At 39.0% G+C, this 18,758-nt stretch overlaps 1 protein-coding gene across 4 annotated transcripts in view; it reads right to left on the minus strand.

Annotated features, from left to right (window-relative positions):
- Nucleotides 1–12,257, minus strand: part of csnk1a1 (casein kinase 1, alpha 1) — a 121,100-nt gene extending 108,843 nt beyond the window's left edge. For 3 of the 4 annotated variants that reach the window (XM_012856640.3, XM_012856638.3, XM_012856639.3), the window contains exons 1-3: nucleotides 11,610–12,257; nucleotides 11,294–11,400; nucleotides 10,239–10,365 (exon numbers count right to left, since the gene is read on the minus strand). In XM_012856640.3, the coding sequence (XP_012712094.1) occupies nucleotides 10,239–10,365; nucleotides 11,294–11,400; nucleotides 11,610–11,732 (357 nt within the window). In that variant the 5' untranslated portion in view covers nucleotides 11,733–12,257. The remainder of the gene's footprint in view (nucleotides 1–10,238; nucleotides 10,366–11,293; nucleotides 11,401–11,609) is intronic. The other variant, XM_012856641.3, reaches the window with a different exon arrangement.
- Between the last annotated feature and the right edge of the window lie 6,501 nt (nucleotides 12,258–18,758).

Below are 18,758 nucleotides of genomic sequence, written 5' to 3' on the forward strand. Positions count from 1 at the left end.
AGCAATCAACTGGTTCCCTTATATAGGACATTTTTGACCAATCTGTATAATATGATCGAATTTGACTTTGTAAAGTGCCTTGAGATGACATGTTTCATGAATTGGCGCTATACAAATAAAATTTAATTGAACTCAGCCTGGAAAAGTTGGATTTGCAACGCAAAGTCAGAAGTAAAGACTTATCTATTAAACTCACAGAGTGACTTTGAAGTTGCAAATATTAACAAACTTGACGAGAGTTGAATGTCACGGTGTTAACACTCAGTACCCTGCTAGTAAAATGTGTTTCCTAGACTCATTTTCCAATGTGCAACAGTGTAATAATACGGCCAATAACTTAAAACTACTTTATTATTTTATTTAGTATTATTTGAACAGTACTGTTTTTTCTGCTTTAACCCACTAACTGAACAATGTGTTAAGACTTCTCTTTCACTTTTTTAAAAAAGTAAAACATGTCTACTTCCATGTCTGGTCGGATAAAAATGAGACGGAGCTGACTGGAGCGGTTTTTCCTGGGTCCAGTTAGCTCCGCCTCCAGCTCCGCATCACCCCCGAAAATTAACATAATCCCACTCTCAATTTTGTAATAAAAGTTGAGAGGTCTGTCTAAAAATTTGTTTATTCTTTGATGAATGTATAGGTTCTGATAGTAAACCCTAATTAGTTTGTGGATATTTTATTGCAACGGAAAAATATGCTTGAATGATATTCAACTTTTTCTTTTACAAAACTGAGTTTTTGAACCATTGAGGTACATTATCTAAATTGTGAAAGTAATGCTTTTATGCACTTTTTTCTTAATTGAGTATAGATCTCTTGGTAGGTGCATTTTTCTTTAGTTTCAGCAATTTGAAATATAATACTAACTTCATTGTTTATGTGAAACAATTACTTAACAAATTAGTAAAAGGCAACATTGTACATTTTGTTTATTCAACTAAGATAGGCATGGTCTGTTTCCTTGTTACTTTTATTATTTATTTATTATTATTATGCCTTTTACTTTAACTGGCCTTTACTACAGCTAAAACAGGAACTTAACTGACCCTTCATAGACATTCAGGTTTAATGTATTGCCAGAAAACTTAAAGAAGACAACAAGACTGGGAGTGGCGCAGAAGCGGGAGTCATTCGGAATGGGAGCGGGATGGGAGTGGGAGTAATTTTACCAGGAGTGGGACGGGACAGGACTTTTTTCAGTGGGAGTGGGATGGGACAGGAGTGAAAATCCACTCCCGTGTCACCCTCTAGTACAGAGCTTAATTTTACGAGGGCATACGTGACTTCACTATAAACTGCTTGGTGGGAAGAAGTCCCCAAGGCAGCTGCAACTCGCAAGCTCCTGCAGCCTCTCTGCACCACAGACCTACATATCCCACAGTGCTGCTGTGGGATATGTCATTCCTTTACTTTCAGCTCAGTGTCATCGCCGTTCATATGCAGATATACTCACACTCCCGCCAGGCGAGAGCGTGCTCAGAGTCACGACAAATTTCTAACTGCCTTGATAAATGTTTCTGAGTTTTGTAAACGGGCTCAATTGCTGAGGATGGCTGCACTAAAAAGTCCCACGTTGGGAGCATTGAGGAGATTTATTTTCTCCTGGCCATGAAGACCATCGGTGGAGTCTGTTCTAACGGGGGAGCATGGGGCACTCGTTCAAGAGAAACTGTTCTAAACGACCAAATATTATCCTTGACAGTAATAGTATTGCTTGTGAGGAGCATGGGATCCAACCGGATAAATGCATCCTTTGTCAGTTTTTTTCTGTTGTTACAACTGAAAAAGGACGCATTTATTTCATGTGGTGTGATTACTTCAATATACTGAAACTGTTTGCATGAACTATCAACTATTATACATCAACTATTATAAGCATTAACTTTTAAGTCCGATGTCTGGGCTCATTTTGGATTCACGTGTAAATCCTGAACTCAGGAAATCCACAAAAGCAAGGTGGTTTGTAAGCTGCGCCATACAGAATAAAAAAAACTGCAGTAACACAACAAATTTGCACACTTAATCAGATATCAGTTGTTGTATCGGCTCTACAACAACCTGTGGCTAGAACTGTTGACGCCAAACAGACGCAAATCGACAAATCATTTACCTCTAAACTGGCGGCAAGCTCTGTCCGCGCACAGAAAAATCACAAAGTCTGTAGCCGTGTTGATTTGCAAAGACGTACAACCATACAGTGTTGTTGAAATCCAGGGTTTGAAAAATATTTTAAAGACACTGGAACCACACTACGCAATACCAACACATGACATTGACTTAAGTTGCCTTACCGAAACACACGAAAGTGAACATTTTTCCGTTTTGGAGTCGTTAAAGTCGGCAGAAAGAGTCGCTTTGACCTGTGATGGCTAGACCTCAAGAGCGACAGAGCCCTGATTAGGGGTATTGTTTATACAGAACAGTTTCCTGATATTCTCTTTTTGCACATTGTACAAAGTAGTTCTTGATAATGTGCTAATTGTAATGTTTATCGGCTCAGAAATGTGAGATCACATTCATTTGTTTACCTGGGCATGAAAATAAGTATTTACAAAATCTCAACAGAAACTTCAATCATTTTTGTCTTTCTACTTTTTACTAAATGAAAACCAAAGCCTTTGTATTGGCACTGAATCGAACTCCTACTAGATAGACATCATGAGTGGTTCAGAATCAGACTGTACAACTAAAGGGGAAATCCGGTCAACAAGGAAAAATCAGGGGACCATTAGCTATAACTAAAACTAATACGTTTGTGGTTATTTAATGAACTTATCTTTAATCAATAAGAAAATAAAAACATAAATTGTCGTCTGGATCACTGTGTATGGGGGCGGCCATCACTGCCCATATTTGGGCAGTAAGGGCCGTCTGACATCACATCCTGCGACGTGGAAAAGCGGAGCAGCGACAGCATTTCTCCGCTCTTTCCAAGCAAAGTCAATAGGAGCCGTTCTACACAGCTGCGATCATCAACATTTTTTTCGAATTTTCAGAGGACTTCACCACTGACATTCGCAAGAGCTATTGTTACGGCAACAATGCCCGCGTGCGTGGCCATTGGATGTTCCAACACAACTGGTAAAAGTAGAAAAAACCTTGCTTATTTCAACTTTCTGATTCATGAGTCACCGGGCTCATTGCTGGATTGCCAACTTGAAGAAAGCGGATTTGCCATCTAACTTCTGGCCAGAGAGAAAACACGTCATATGCAGCGACCATTTCGAAGAAGAATGTTTTGAACATGACATGAGAGCGAGGATTTTCGGTAAGTTATTTTGGAATTTAGAAATTCTAATTTAGAATTTGCGGGGATGGTTACCGACCAGAGGGGCGGAGGGATACCACATCACATGTGGTGACTGAGTTTGCACTGCATGTGCTGGAACCCGTGACTCATGAAATTTAGAAGCGCTTTTAGAAAAAAGAAGCCCAAAGTCGCATGTGTCCGAGGGTAAAAGAAACAACAGTGAGGGCAGCGCGGGTCTGTTTTGCTACAGTTTTCTAGCACTCTTAAAACTACGGAAAGCGCCGAGGGTAAAAGAAACACAGTCCGGAGAGCGCAGCGGGGTGAAAAACATTAGGGAACGGTGTGTGTGTTTTGACACGACGCGCGATTAACGGCGACAAAAAAATTGTCGGTGTTAAAATGGGTTTACGTTAACGCCGTTAATAACGCGTTTAACTGACAGCACTAATTATATATATATATATATATATATATATATATATATATATATATATATATATATATATATATATATATATATATATATATATATATATATATATATATAGGGGGACCCGACTGAGTTTGCACTGGAAATAAGTTCGGGTTCTGTCAAGAAACTCTTCTAAAAAAAAATCCATATCGCTATCAGATGATGATAGTTCCACGGAAGCTCCCATCACTGTCACTAAGTACTTCATCACTCTCTGCTTCGTACAGAGCACCAGTCGTCGCCATCTTGGAAAATAGTGCGTCATGACAAACAACAGAGTGTTGGGACTTTCTCAACAGTGGGTCCGCTGAATGACGTCACAAAATGGGAGGTGACAGTACTATTCTTGACCAAGATGGGTTCCTCCACATAAACATGATTAAATTAAAATTATTCATAATTAAAAAAAACGTATAATTTATTGCACAGTATGTGGTAGTTTTATATTTAAAGTACTTTCAGCAGTTTGAATTCTGATTTTGACCGGACTTCTCCTTTAAAATTTAATAAAGTAATACTCAAAAATATTATAAAATCTGGCAGATCTAGATTTTTAAGATTTTTTTGAGAGAAAGCTGTATTCTGTGATTTTAATGGACAGCTAAGTGGAAAAACACCTCGGGGGTCTTTACAGCAGCAGACCGTGAGACCATACACCAGCATTAGGCCCTTTACCATCACACCTCAAAGGCCCTCTCTGAGCCTTTCCATGTGGGGGGTTTTCAGTTTCTCCGGGCTTTAGTTTCACAGTCCTGGTCTGAAGAATTTGACCACCACTACTTTCATTCATTCCATCTGTGGTCAGTTTGTTCTTCCACCGACAAACCTCAGACTGGCAGACGTCGGCTTTGCAAAGACCTGTCCTAGACTAGGGCTGGGCGATATGGCAAAAATAAAATATCACGATTTTTTGATTATATTATTGTGATCTCGATTTTATCACGATTTTTTAGATACGACCAACATAACTTCAATTACATGCAAAGAAGAGAAAAATTAAATAAATGAACAAGTTTATTAAAATTAGAGGATCAAAGCATTGCTAGCAAACTTATTTTTTTTTATTTCTATATTGTAAACACACCAAAGATTATAAAAATGCAATAACTCCTGAGTAAAACAATTACAAATTAGTCACATTTTTCAAGTAACTACAGTAAAAATAAATAAAAATTCTAACTGTATCTTAGTGCAGTTTTATTCCTTTAAAATCTGGACTGGTCTAATAAAATAAAAGAAAAAAGAAAGCACACAGAAACTAACTTGAGTTTTTAAAAAAATATTACATTAAACAATAGATTTGTATAATTTCTAAAGTCTTTAGAAACAAAAACTATTATGGAACAGCAAATATAGTGCAAGTCAAGATGTAATGTGCAATCTATGATAAATCAATAAACAATCTTCATATTAGGGATATAAATACAGCTTTAACTAGTGCAAATATGTTGTGCAAAACTTGTCCAGCAATTCTGATGAAATAGGAACAGAAATTTGCCTCTTAAAAAGTAACAGCTTGTGGTGGCAAAAAACTGCACATTTTTAATATTTTGTAAAACTTTCTCTCTGCATTCAGCGTACATACGTGGAATAGCGGTGTTTGAAAAATACTTGCGGCTGGGCAACTCGTAGCGTGGATCCAAAACGTTTAACATTTTATTAAATCCCACTCCTTCTACGGTTTGTAGAGGACATTAATCTTTCACCAAGTGAAACGTCACCGCTTCAGTCACGCTGTTCCACCGTTTACTGCCTTTATCGTAGGGAGTAAGTTTTGTAAATGAATCTGTTAACGTTTGCTGCTTGGGAGAAGGACCGGTCGCTGCTGAAGCTGCAGTCGGCTTTTTAGCTTTAGCCACCAGGCTCTCGTTATACTGTTTAGGATGCCTTCGTTTCAGATGATTAAACAGGTTCGTTGTGTTGCCGTCACTTGCCTTGACGCTCTCCTTGCAGACTTTGCATGTAATGTTTTTTTGTTCTTTATCGTCAGAAGTGAAGCCAAACCAGTTCCATATGATGGACGAAGCATTTCTTTTCGGAACAAAATCCTCGCTTTCAGCTGCTGCCATGCCTCCCGCTTGTTGTAGCTACCTTGGCCGACGCACATGAGGGGGAGGGGAGAAATACAGCAGCACTACAGTTCTGTGGATCCTGATAAAACTGGTCTCTTAATAATTACAGATCGTCAGAGGTGCAGATCGTAACACGGTCTTAAATCGTCATATCGCACACCCCTATCCTAGACTCTTTCTGATTGGCTAGATGTCCCAGATCTGCCAGTTTTCATTGGTTGAGCGCAGCTTCAGTTTAAAACCTTGAATAAAAAGTCTAAACGGAACCAGGCGGATCTATCTTATGCTCTCCTTTTCCAATTGACGGAAATCTGTTGCAGCAACGAAGAACTTTAACCCATGAATCAGAGTGATCAGGGTTTCCCCCAGCGTATTATAAGCCTGGCGGGCCACCAGGTTTATAATACATGTCACGAGTTAAAACAAAAATAATCAGTTTGACTGAAAATCTTTCTAGTTAGCCCATATATTCCCAGGGCCGTGGACATCATGCCACATTACATACCTCACTTGCTTATTGTGCAAAGTCAACTTTAATCAAATCTGGCCATTTTAAAATAGGCATTGATAATTCCTGTATCCCTCCCACCTTTCAGTTTCAGACCCTTGACATCATCCTGGTTAGTCCTCTCCATCCTCTTCTTCACTTTCCACATCCATAACATCACCTGGTTAACTTAGTTTCATCTTTGCAGCATCAAGTAAGTTCTTCCTTCACACTTTTGCCAAACTGGTTCACAGTCCACTCACCTCTCAACTTTACAATTTCAACTCCCTTCCCTCTCCGTCCCCCAGAAAACCCTCCATAAACTGCAACCAGTACAAAAGACAGCAGCTTGCATCATTACATTATCTACTTCACATCTGTACATTAACGCCAATGTCTCCATGTCACATTCAATATAAATCAATCCTATGAATACAAGGCCAACCATAACCCTGTCCTTTCGTAAATTTCTTACTTTCATATCTATCCAAGTGAATTCAACTTCAAATTATTTGCTATGATATTTATCTTATTTTATTTAGTACCATACTTATCCATAGGGTGATCTTAGGGGGCTTATAAATAAAATGTTATATTACAATAAAAGGGGAACCACACTACTGAAATACTGAAGATAACAGGGAAGTGATTTAAAACGAACTAAAACTGGGACTTTGTGGTTACACACACGGTCTGCCATGGATACAGGTGCCTCGGTTCTGTTGCTGTTTCACATAGGGTGACCAGATCTCAAATGAGCAAATGTGGGACAATAGGATTCTTGAGAGGGACAATGCGGGCCGCATAACCAATACTTTGATGTTGTTATACATTTTTATTTAACACAGATCATACAATAATCAATCTCTGCTTTGCCCGTTATTGCAGAACAATTATCACAACTCACAGGTTTATAAAAAGGGAATATGTAACTTTTTGGAAGTTAATTAAACTGTTACATTTTAGACCTGTGACTGAAGACCTGTCTAGGATGTATCCTGTGTCCCCCGCCTCTCGACCATGGACTGCTGGAGATAGTCACCAGCCCCCCCCCCCCCCCCCCCCCCCCCTCACCCACACACCCCAATCACCCTGTGTTGCGTCGAGCCGAGTTTCCCTATCAGATACTGCTGGAAGTAACATATGCACAGATGTTAAACTTTGCGTAAAATTAAATATGGTTGAAGATAATCTTGGCTGCCTGTCTGGCAGGTGTTTTTGGGGTTGGAGTAAAAATGAGTCCATAGATCGACAGGAGGATTTTAAGCTGTGTTTCATAAAAAGTTATCTGAGAATCACCTTTCTCTGGCCTCTGGCTCTTCGTGATCTAAATAAAAACTTAATAGCGACTTATATCCCTGGTTGGTTGCCCACATTTATCAGCTAAGTTACTAAGTGAGGGAATAAACGCTGACAGATGACATAGCGACAGGTGGAAATACCACTGATTAAAAGAGAGACCAACTATATAGATACGCTTACCAAAGAAGTTATTTTCAGATGCTCAATCTGCTGAACTTTCTGTTGAACTTTTTTTTTTATCATCGCCCAGGACCTGAAGTGGGAGCTGAACATCAACTCCCTCACCAAGAAAGCCCCGCAGAGGATGTACTTCCTTGCAGCAGCTTTAGAAATTCAACCTGCCAAGGACAATGATGGTGCACTTCTACTCCTTTCTACTCATTGAGTCCATCCTCACCTCCTCCATCACCATCCGGTACGCTGGTGCCACCACCAAGAACAAAGGCAGACTGCAGCGTGTCATCCGGTCTGCAGAGAAAGTGATTGGCTGCAATCTTCTATCTCTCCAGGACCTGTACACCTCCAGGATTCTGAGGCGTGCAGGGAAGATTGTGGCTGATCCCTCGCACCCCAGTCACAAACTATTTCAGACACTTCCCTCTGGCAGGAGGCTGCAGTCCATCTGGACCAAAACCTCACGCCACAAGAACAGTTTCTTCCCATCTGCTACCAGCATTACCAACAAGGCCAAGAGCCGCCCGTGACCTTTGACACTGCCTCTCCCCTGTTCAAGACTTACAAGCTTCTACATTACATTAACACACAGTCTACTGTGTGTATAGCTTCTGTATATATCTATTCTATTTTATTTTGTCTGCACCATCAACACCAAGTCAAATTCCTTGTAAGTTCAAACCTACTTGGCGATAAACTTAATTCTGATTCTGGACTCAGAATTAAGTCCAGAGTTAATTCTGGACTTAACTAAGAGCTACAATGGAAGGTTCTTTATGCCTCCACCTGCACCTTCTTGTATGAGCCGATGTGACGAGTGAATTTCTCCATTGTGAGATCAATAAAGACTATCTTATCTTATCTTATCTCAGCATAACCGTTTGGTATAGGAGCTGCACAGTGCAGGAGAGAATGGACTTGAACACAGGTGGTGAGTATAGCACAGGGGATTGTGTGATGCTGTCTACAAGATCTGGACATGGTTTATGCAGCACGAGTCCAGAGAATGGCCAGATTCATTGTCACTGATCCAACCAACACAAGCAATGCACTGTTTGACCCACAGCCAAAAGGTAAACAATCTAGGAACAGTAAATCCAAAACCAACAGACTCAAAAACAGATTATTTCTACAAACTGTAAGGGCTATCGCCCCCTGCTGAGAAGATTGTGGGTTTTTACATGTTAAGGCCACTAAATACTCAAGACAACCTGTGTCAGTCCCGCAGCGAATGACGTCATTTTGTTCTCTCAGCTCTGTCTTGGAGGCTTTGCCTGTTTGTTCTCGCCACAACCTCTAGGCAGAACCTTTGCTTACAGGGTGTCCGACTACTGTACCATGATTGGACAGGATTTAGATGGGCGTGTTTAGGGTGGAAAAGCGTAAATGTCTTATGTATCTGTCGAACTGCAGTCAGACTTTTGGAACTCAGTACAAGTCTCAGCTGATCCTAAAGACTAATTTGCACGTTCCAAGCTTCTCAGTAAGTGTGTTTGGCTAGTGCAATGAACTGAATCTATTCATATAATAAAAGTTTGAAAATACTATGTCTGTAGTGTCTGCCTGTATCTGAGTCAGTGTCCGCCTCAACAAAAGTTATCACGGTAACACATGGTGCCAATAAGGATTCTTGATTGGCAAATCCCAGCTCACCTTTTATAAGAGAGATATAATAAATTTGTATTTAGTGGTGAGAAGTCAAAGTTTGAAGCCAGGTAATGCCACTGGCCTTTGACAAAAACACAAACCTTTAATAACGTTTTTTAATCTACCACGTCTTCAGAGTGTCCCAACAGGTTTGAAGCCAATAACGCAAAATACCTAGGAGGTGTTTGTTCAAAATGGTACATTTGACACAAATTGGAAAACATTCTGTTAGGTTAAATGCATACCCCAAAAAAACTTTCTTTGTCCTGTGTTATACATGTGATCTTACTGCAAATCAACCAGTAACATCCAATTGGTCTGAGGAAAGTTTACAGTTGTAGCAAGAAGATTCTAATAAACAAAATACCTTTTATCCATTTTACTTACACAGATTTTTGAGGCCTTTAAAAAATCCATTAGTTCTTGCATAGAAGCAAACCTTTTTTTTTTTTGACAGTTGTTTTCACATTTTCTCTGAATGTTTGTGTTTCTGAAAGTTGTTTACATTTCTACTTAAGATTTCACATCAGTTTTATAAAGTAATAGTAATGTACAGATTAGTTAATTAGCAGAATACACTTGATACTGGTGTTGTGGGAATTGTTTTAAATGCTTTGTTTGCACGTGATATACATGCAGGCATCACACAGTGATAAACCATCACTGTTGTCTTTGTGAGAAGCACATATAAAAATTTGCCATCTTGAAATTGCAGGAAATAACAAATTGTTCAGTTTTATGCTCTTACTACACCGCTATGAAGACTCATTCTTTTCCAAAATGTACAGATTTTATTTTGAGGTCATACTTGATTAGTGGAATTTTTCTTACTTGATCTGCCAGCATCAGGACGGTTTTCATGGTAAATCGTCGGGAGCAGAAGTTAAATAGGTCCTCCAAACTGGGCCCAAGCAAATCCATGACTAGGACATTGTAGTCTTTCTCCTGGCCATACCACCTAATAATAAACACACACACACACACACACACACACACACACACACACACACACACACACACGATATTTTGCAATGTGCATATACTTGTTGATCAAGATCGTGCTGTTTTAGCAATGAAACAACTTAGTAGTAGTTGCATAATGACATTACCTCTTTACCTTCTAAAACATTATGCCACCACCTAAGTGTCACTAAATATATTACAGCAGTTGTCTCCCATTTATGTTTTAAATTAGTCTCTGATCCAGCACACCTGATTGCATTACCTAATCTTTATGCCACTAAAAGCTAAAAAGCCCTGTTAATCGAGTATTTGTTTAAGGCATGTGCATGACAGCAGGGACACACACACACAAAACATGCAGGACAGCGAGTCCTGAGGACCAGGGATGAGAAGCCCCGTACAGCAGATATAGCTTGAATACGTGGTACTTAAACAGTGATAATGGTTTGAGAGTGATACTGCGTCAACAAAATTAGGCTGAAATGTATCAAATATACGCGCACTGATGACAAAGTGTATGTCGTTTTGAGGAATCTGATTTTGACGAACCGACAGATCCGGCTCCCAACCGTTCGACTAACTTCACTGAGGAACTATGTATACTCCGAAAGCTCCGCCGCCATTTTCTAACAGACATGTTGGGAAGTAGCACAACAAAAGAGGAGCGGCCATTTCCAACCACACTGCTTTTCCCTGCCCAGGATCCAAATACGGCCTAAAGAGACTTTACAGTGAAATAAGTTTGTGAAAAATAATCTGCTGTCATAAAAATAGATCCAAGTTTACTACTTCGCGAGCCTGATCTCAACGAAACCTTTGCTAAATCACTTTGGTACTAGGTGTCTTCAACTGCAAAAACAAACGGAACCTCATAAACACGATGACACTAACAAAACTACGAAGTGGTGAAAAGATGTTGTTACCTGATGTGTGGAATCCCGACTCCTCCTTGAAGAATCTTGTACAATTTGCTTTCGTATAGAAGCTGTGGATGTCTGGCTTTTTGGGATTCTAGTTTTACAGCTACCTCCTATGAATCACACACAACAGCAGCATTTATGTTATTACTGCAGCACATACATCTAAGACTAATACTTTCGATATAATGATAGAGGAATGTGAAACCATAGTTCTCCGGTAAACAGAGCTATGTCACAATCTGCCTCTCATAGAGACACAAAAATGAACCACTGTAATCCCAAACAAGAACACAGAAACAAGAATATTTGGCCAAGTTACCTCTCCATTTGTGATGTTGATTGCCAAGTAAATGTCGCCGAAAGATCCCGATCCAATTTTTCTGACAAGCTTGTACTTTCCACCGACAATGAATTCGGCTTTGGAACCGCTGCTGCTGGCCATACTACCGACTGAATAACTACCACCAACTGAGAAGCTTGAAGATCGTTGTGTTTGTCAGCTAAACCCGGCTATCGGTAGAACATAAAGTCGCGTTATTGGCCAAACCAATTCACAGACTCTGAAATTGTCTAAAAACAATTCTTCCAGCTATGTAAAAGATCACCACTGAGGTTATTGGCTTCGTCATGGGCCAGAATCTATAATTCCTTTAGAAATGCCGTGTCAAGCAGAGGGTGTAAATCCAAAACTAAATCCGAACAAGCTGAAGGCCTTTAACAAGAAGCTAACGTTGGCAGACCTAACTTTAGCATCAAGGTAACGCTATGGTGAGCAGTCAAACTAAATACTATCCCGAGCCTCTGTCACATGGGACTGAAAACGACACTCCCGATTATGTTGTCGCTCTACAACTCCTTGCCTTCGTTTTCGGCTAACTTTAAGAACCGCAACCGTCCGTACAAAGCGCAACCCACTCACTCCGCCATCTTGTCTTCTCTACCCTTTCTCAACTGGTTTCCGTTGAAGGCGATAAGCTATGCTGTCTCACGGCCCCTTCAAGTGCTGTTTGGAATTACAGGACCAGGAACAAAACATAAAAAAGAGAAATTACTCAAGTTTATTACAATAGAGAATATTGTAATTTTTTTACTTCTGTTTTCTTTAATTTAATATGATATATTATGTTTACAATCTAATTGTTACATCGTTTAACACAATGTTTTCTGGGCAAATTCAACTAATTTGAGCAAAATTCAGTTTTCAATATTGACTACATTATTGATCAGTTTCGAACTTATTTCTGAATTGATAGTTGTTTCCAGCAGGGGGTTAAATTATGCCAGTACAGTCCTGCTGCTATCACCCCTTTTTTTAACTGCAATGAGTAATGTTTAACATTACTAGAAAGTTGAAATTGATGATAGTGTAACAATAATAATAACAACTAGAAAAAGCTGTTCCTACGCAACAGCGAGTGAGAATGCTAATCTGCAAAATGATTTGAGGAGAAGATGCAGACGTTTCATGCAGAAGAGAAAAAAGCTGAAAAACATTTAAGAATTTGAAAAATTTGAAGAAATTGAAAAATTTGAACAATTTGTAGTAGTAGTAGCAGTAGTATCAGTAGTAGTAGTAATAGTAGTAGTAGTATTCAGTAGTAGTAGTTGTAGTAGTAGTAGTAGAAGTAGTAGTAGAAGAAGTAGTAGTAGTAGTATCAGTAGTAGTAGTATCAGTAGTAGTAGTAGTTGTATCAGTTTTTAAAGAATTTGAAGGAATTTGAAGAATTTGAAGTAATTTGTAGTAGTAGTAGTAGTATCAGTAGTACTAGTAGTAGTAGTTGTTGTATTAGTAATAGTAGTAGTATCAGTAGTCGTAGGAGTAGTATCAGTAGTAGTAGTAGTATCAGTTTTTAAAGAATTTGAAGGAATTTGAAGAATTTGAAGGAATTTGTAGTAGTAGTAGTAGTAGTAGTAGTAGTAGTAGTATCCAGTAGTACTAGTAAAAGTAGTTGTTGTATTAGTAGTAGTAATAGGTAGTAGTATGAGTAGTAGTATCAGGTAGTAGTAGTAGTATCAGTTTTTAAAGAATTTGAAGGAATTTTGTAGCAGTAGTACTATTAGTAGTAGTAGTAGTAGTATCAGTAGTACTACTACTAGTAGTAGTTGTATTAGTAGTAGTAATAGTTGTAGTAGCAGTAGTAGTTGTTGTAGTAGCAGTAGCAGCAGTAGTATCATTGGTAGTAGTAGTAGTAGTATCAGTAGTAGTAGTAGTAGTAGTAGTAGTATCAGTAGTACTAGTAGTAGTAGTTGTTGTATTAGTAGTAGTAATAGTAGTAGTATCAGTAGTAGTTGTTGTAGTATCAGCAGTAGGCATCAGTAGTAGTAGCAGTAGCAGCAGTAGTATCATTAGTAGTAGAAGTAGTAGTAGTAGTAGTAGTAGTAGTAGTGGTAGTAGTATCAGTAGTACTAGTAGTAGTAGTAGTAGTAGTATCTGTTGTAGTAATAGTATTGGCATCAGTTGTATCAGAAGAACTAGAAGGAATTTGAAGAATTTGAAAAATTTGAAGGAATTTGCATTCATTTCAATGGGAGCAAAAAACGCACAAAAAGTACAAATACTTCAAAAAGTATAAAAGGTACCATAACCATGAGACATAGCAGTAATGTCGAGAACCAGCCGAACGTTTTGGTACGAAAATCGTTGAAATCGGTTGAAGTATGCAGGAGTAGTTAGACGCACAAAAACGTACGGAATAATAATAATAATAATAATAATAATAAAGAAAAACAGGAAAACAATAAGTGAGAATGCTGTATAGCATTCTCACTGATAATAATAAAGAAAAACAGGAAAACAATAAGTGAGAATGCTGTATAGCATTCTCACTGATAATAATAAAGAAAAACAGGAAAACAATAAGTGAGAATGCTGTATAGCATTCTCACTGATAATGAAACGATGAATGACACGTGAGACTGTGTGATCCGGCAAGAAGAGCTCTGTGTCCAGACACCCATCGGGATTGACCAAGATGACGATGACTTATATTAACGTGAGAGCCATAACTATCTGCACAAGTTATTAAAGAATACATTGATTGACACAACATCTCAAGGAAATTAAAGAAAACAACAAGCCCCCCACCCCCCCAGGCAAGTATTTCAATCACTAACGTACACCTTGCTAGTACTTGGACTCCTTTTGCCTTCAGAACTGAGCTTAATCCTCTGTGGGTTAGATTCAACAAGATACGGAAAACATTCCTCAGAGAGTTTGGTCCATATTGACATGATAGCATCACGCAGATGCTGCAGATTTGTCAGCTGCACATTCATAATGCGAATCTCCACCACATCCCAAACATCTATTGGATTGAGATCTGGTGACTGTGGAGGCTATTTGGTTACAGTAAACTCATTGTCATATTCAAGAAACCAGTCTGACATACTATTACTCCCCTGGCTCAAAATGTTATGTTGTAATTGTTAATTAACATGTTCGACAGTTTAATTAAAAAAAATCACAGTGCTTTGTTGTTTCTCCCAGCATCTTTTGCTCACAAGTTTAAGCGCTTTATGGATAAAATTAGTCAGCACAGCAATTGGTTTTAGCCTGCAAGGGTAACGTCCACCTGTTAGCTCCTTCATCAGTTTTGTTTGTACAAATGACTCAAAGTCTGCTGGAGAGCACAAATATGGGTCCTTCAAAAGTTGTGTTCTTCCAATGGCCATTTCCCATTGCGCTCTTCTTCTTTTCATGTGGGAAATGATGAAGAATCACCTCACTTTTTCTGTGTTTTTTTGTTTTGAAATTTCAGCCAACAGCGACACAGTGGGGCATTGCTAAATTTACACCAGTCAAACCCAATACTATAACAAAACAACTCGGTTAACGTTAGCTTTCTTGTGTTAATTCTGTAGGTTCCAGTCCAGTAGGACCTAACCACACAACAGCATGCATTGTGCAGGTGAAAAAAATGGCAACTCTGTGCGTGAAAAATATAACAAAGGATATACAATTTCTGCGATAGATTGATGACCTGTCCAGGGTGTACCCCACCTCTCGCCCATTGACAGCTGGAGATAGGCACCAGCGCCCCTCATGACCCACAAGGGATAGACATGTTAGAAAATGGATGGATGGATTTATGTAAAAATTTTGACGTAATTATGAGTTTTTACATCTGACAAACAATCATTTTTAAGTTAATAGGAAAATGACAACATATTTAGGTCAACATGTTGAACTAATTGTGAATTGCTTTAAAAACCAATTCAAAATATTTGCTCAAGAAAAAGATGGACATCTCTTCAGTCTCTCCTATGGTGCCCCTCTCCTTCTGAGCAGCTGACAAGGCTGGGGGGGTCACCTCCTCCCCATGCTGGTCCGCACCGCCAGCCACAAAGCTGCTGGGGATGTGGACAAGCTGGACACCTCCTCAGACAGTGTCCAAAGTTTACAGTGGCACAGCGGCCTGTGTAGGCGAGAGTATACGGACCATTGAGACCAGCACCCCCACGCCACCCTCAATATCACCAGGCATGGTCATTGATGTAGGCTGGACCCAAGTTGGTGACTTTTGCCACGTTCCGGTGATGGTGGACGTGGTGTCGTGCACAGCACTCCTTGAGACGGCTAATTGGGTTCTTCGAACACACCTGTTGTTTATGATTAGTATGGCTGGATTGAGTTATCTGAGATAACTGCTTGTTCATGCGTTTGTTTAAAAGGGGAAATGTATCGAGAGTAGAAACAATGATCAGCAACGCTGCTATTGGCTGGTCAGCATGGCCAAGAACGCCCACAGTTTTTCTCCCAAGCAGAACACGAGCTTTTAATGGAAGGTTTATGCCGAATTTGAGTCATTAATTAAAACACCTCATTCTGTTAAAGCCAGGATAGAGGGCTGGCAAAAAGTAGCAGACAAATTAATGCGTAAATACTGTCCATGGTGGATGTTTCTATCACTTTCTACAGTAAGAATATTAGCATTTTAAAAATTTCATATTTACTTTGTTCTTTTATATCAGAGCCTCCACGGGACCCACTAGAACATGGGGACAAGTAAAAGTGAAATACAAGAATATTCTACAAAATGGTAGTCTTTAATTATTATACTTTATTTTAAAAAGGCACTTGTTATGTCAAGAGATCCAAATTTCGGTGTCATTCCTTAGACACTGGAAGTAAAGGACACATGCAAACTGGGAATTTTAACAAAAACTAATTCTTTATCTAGAAAAAATGAAGTTCTTCCTTTTCCAAGTCATCCACAGTTTTACACGGTAAAACTGTATTGCTCCGTGTCTAGATAATCCATCCATAGTTTCTTCTAATACAATTATTCCGACCCGCTTAATCCATCATGGGGGTCACGGGGGTTGCTGGTGCCTATCTCCAGCGTTCACTGGGCAAGAGGTGGGGTACACCCTGGACAGGTCGTCCGTGAAACCTTGTAGTTGAAATCCATCACCTGTGAAGCAAAGCAGTCATGCATAGTCTTGTTCAAGATGTTCTTAGCACAGCAGGACTTTCAATGTTGGGTGCCATTGCAGCTCTGATGTTCCTCAGAGCCAACCTTCATTGCATTGATATCATTTCAGCTCTTATCCTCCTATCATCATCTTGTGTCCAGGAGTCGCTCTGCTGTCCTGACCAGATTCCAAATGTCCAACTAATCTAATGGCCTTATTTCTTCTCTGTATGTAAGCGAGAGGATAATCATTAAATTATCGTGGTCTAACAGACCTCTAGGTTAACAGCTGGCTAAACGCTGTGTGTTTTTTTTCTTCTGGAAGTTTTAACATCTAGTTAAAGGACAACTATTGTGCTATTTGGTGTTCGAACGGAGAGATGTTAACTCTCCTTAAATCTTTTAGGTAACTGCGTACAATTCTAAAGTATTTTCACTGGTGCTTTAATCCTAATTTACCCATGTTATTTGGTAGAATAATCAAAATTCGTTTATCCTATTAACTGTTGCTGTAATGCCTACTTCAACTTTTTCGCCCACTAGTTTCTTCTTGTTAATAATTATCTTTCATTGATGTAAATTTAGTTTTCCCATGTCGTCTGAATTACATAAATCTTCCTTTAACGCTCAAATGGCCCCTCTATGTATCCCACTTGTTGCTTTAATTACCAATATTCATATGTTGTCTAACCTGTTTATGTTGTAATGCTAACTTAGACGTGACGGAACTGCATTAATTCAGGACATGATGGACTGCATTTCCCATGATGCAATGTGGTCAAAATGGCCACCAACTCCCATCATGCAACACGGCAAAATGGCCGCCGATTTTACCAGATTAATGGTAAAACATGTAAACTTTAAACCAGTTATTTTTGTTCCTAAATTATTAAATGTCAACCCTGATGTTGAGTTAAAAAAACTTTTTTTTCTTTTTTCCTATGGTGAATAGTTTTCTTGTTGGTATAAAACACAAGGCAACAGTTGGTAGAATACTTTTGCTCTCTCCCTTTCTCTAGAACAATAATTTATTAAATCTGTTGTAAAATGGTCTTCAGAAATGACAATAAAATCATTACTTAACTTAGACCATCGTGTTAAATTATTATGAACAACCTGACAAAAATGCTTTCTGTGGGGAACAAAAAAACACTTTACCTACAAATAATCAATTCTATTGGAAGAACTGGGATTGTGTTGGAGTTGGGGACCATTTTTAACCTCACTCTCGCCAGATGGATTTTGTTTGGCAGAGCTCCAATACTCGAAAAAACTCTGGAAATTATTCTTGCACCTTCTGCAACAGGTTGCAATTCCACACATCCATCTGGAATTGCTGCCATTGGGAGGGATTTCAATACCACATACAATAGACGAGGCAATCAGGATCGCTGAGTGGGATTTTCGTAGATGTGATGTATCAGAGAAGCAACTGTTTGGATACAGACAACAATGGCGGCTCACAGCGAGAAAACTATTTCATCAGTGTTGTCCAATCTACTCAATATTAATTCTTTAAAAGAACACCAGAGAACAGCTTTGAGGGCTTTTGTTAGTTGCAACAATGTTTTCGCCCTTCTCCCGACCAGGTTTGGCAAGAGCTTGATCTTCCCTAATGTCAGTGTCATGGGTTGGTTTTGATGTGAGTGGTGAAGTAGCACGTCAGTAAAGATGATGAAAGTGGTTTATCCAATCATATGTAAGGTTTTTGATAAAGCCCCTGCTGAAATACATCTTCAATGGAGCAATCCCAGATGCATGTGTGGAGCTCTGTGGAACAAAATCCATTTGTCGAGAGTCGGGTCAGACCATTTTACCAATACGCTTTGTCATCTAACATCTTCAGAGGTTTGTTATGTAATTATCTATTTCTAATAAACATTTTAGTCCGTGTTATTGCTGATTAATTGTGAAATCAAGTAGTCATTGTTTTAGACATCGATCTACTACAGAAATCAATCTTTTAGGTTGTTATAACTATTGTAGCATTCTAAGTTTGCAGATTCAACCACAAAAAGAAATAATTTTTGGAGCATAATAGAGGTTAAACCTAA

The sequence above is a fragment of the Fundulus heteroclitus genome, unplaced genomic scaffold (assembly GCF_011125445.2).
Source record: "Fundulus heteroclitus isolate FHET01 unplaced genomic scaffold, MU-UCD_Fhet_4.1 scaffold_215, whole genome shotgun sequence".
Lineage (NCBI taxonomy): Eukaryota > Metazoa > Chordata > Actinopteri > Cyprinodontiformes > Fundulidae > Fundulus > Fundulus heteroclitus.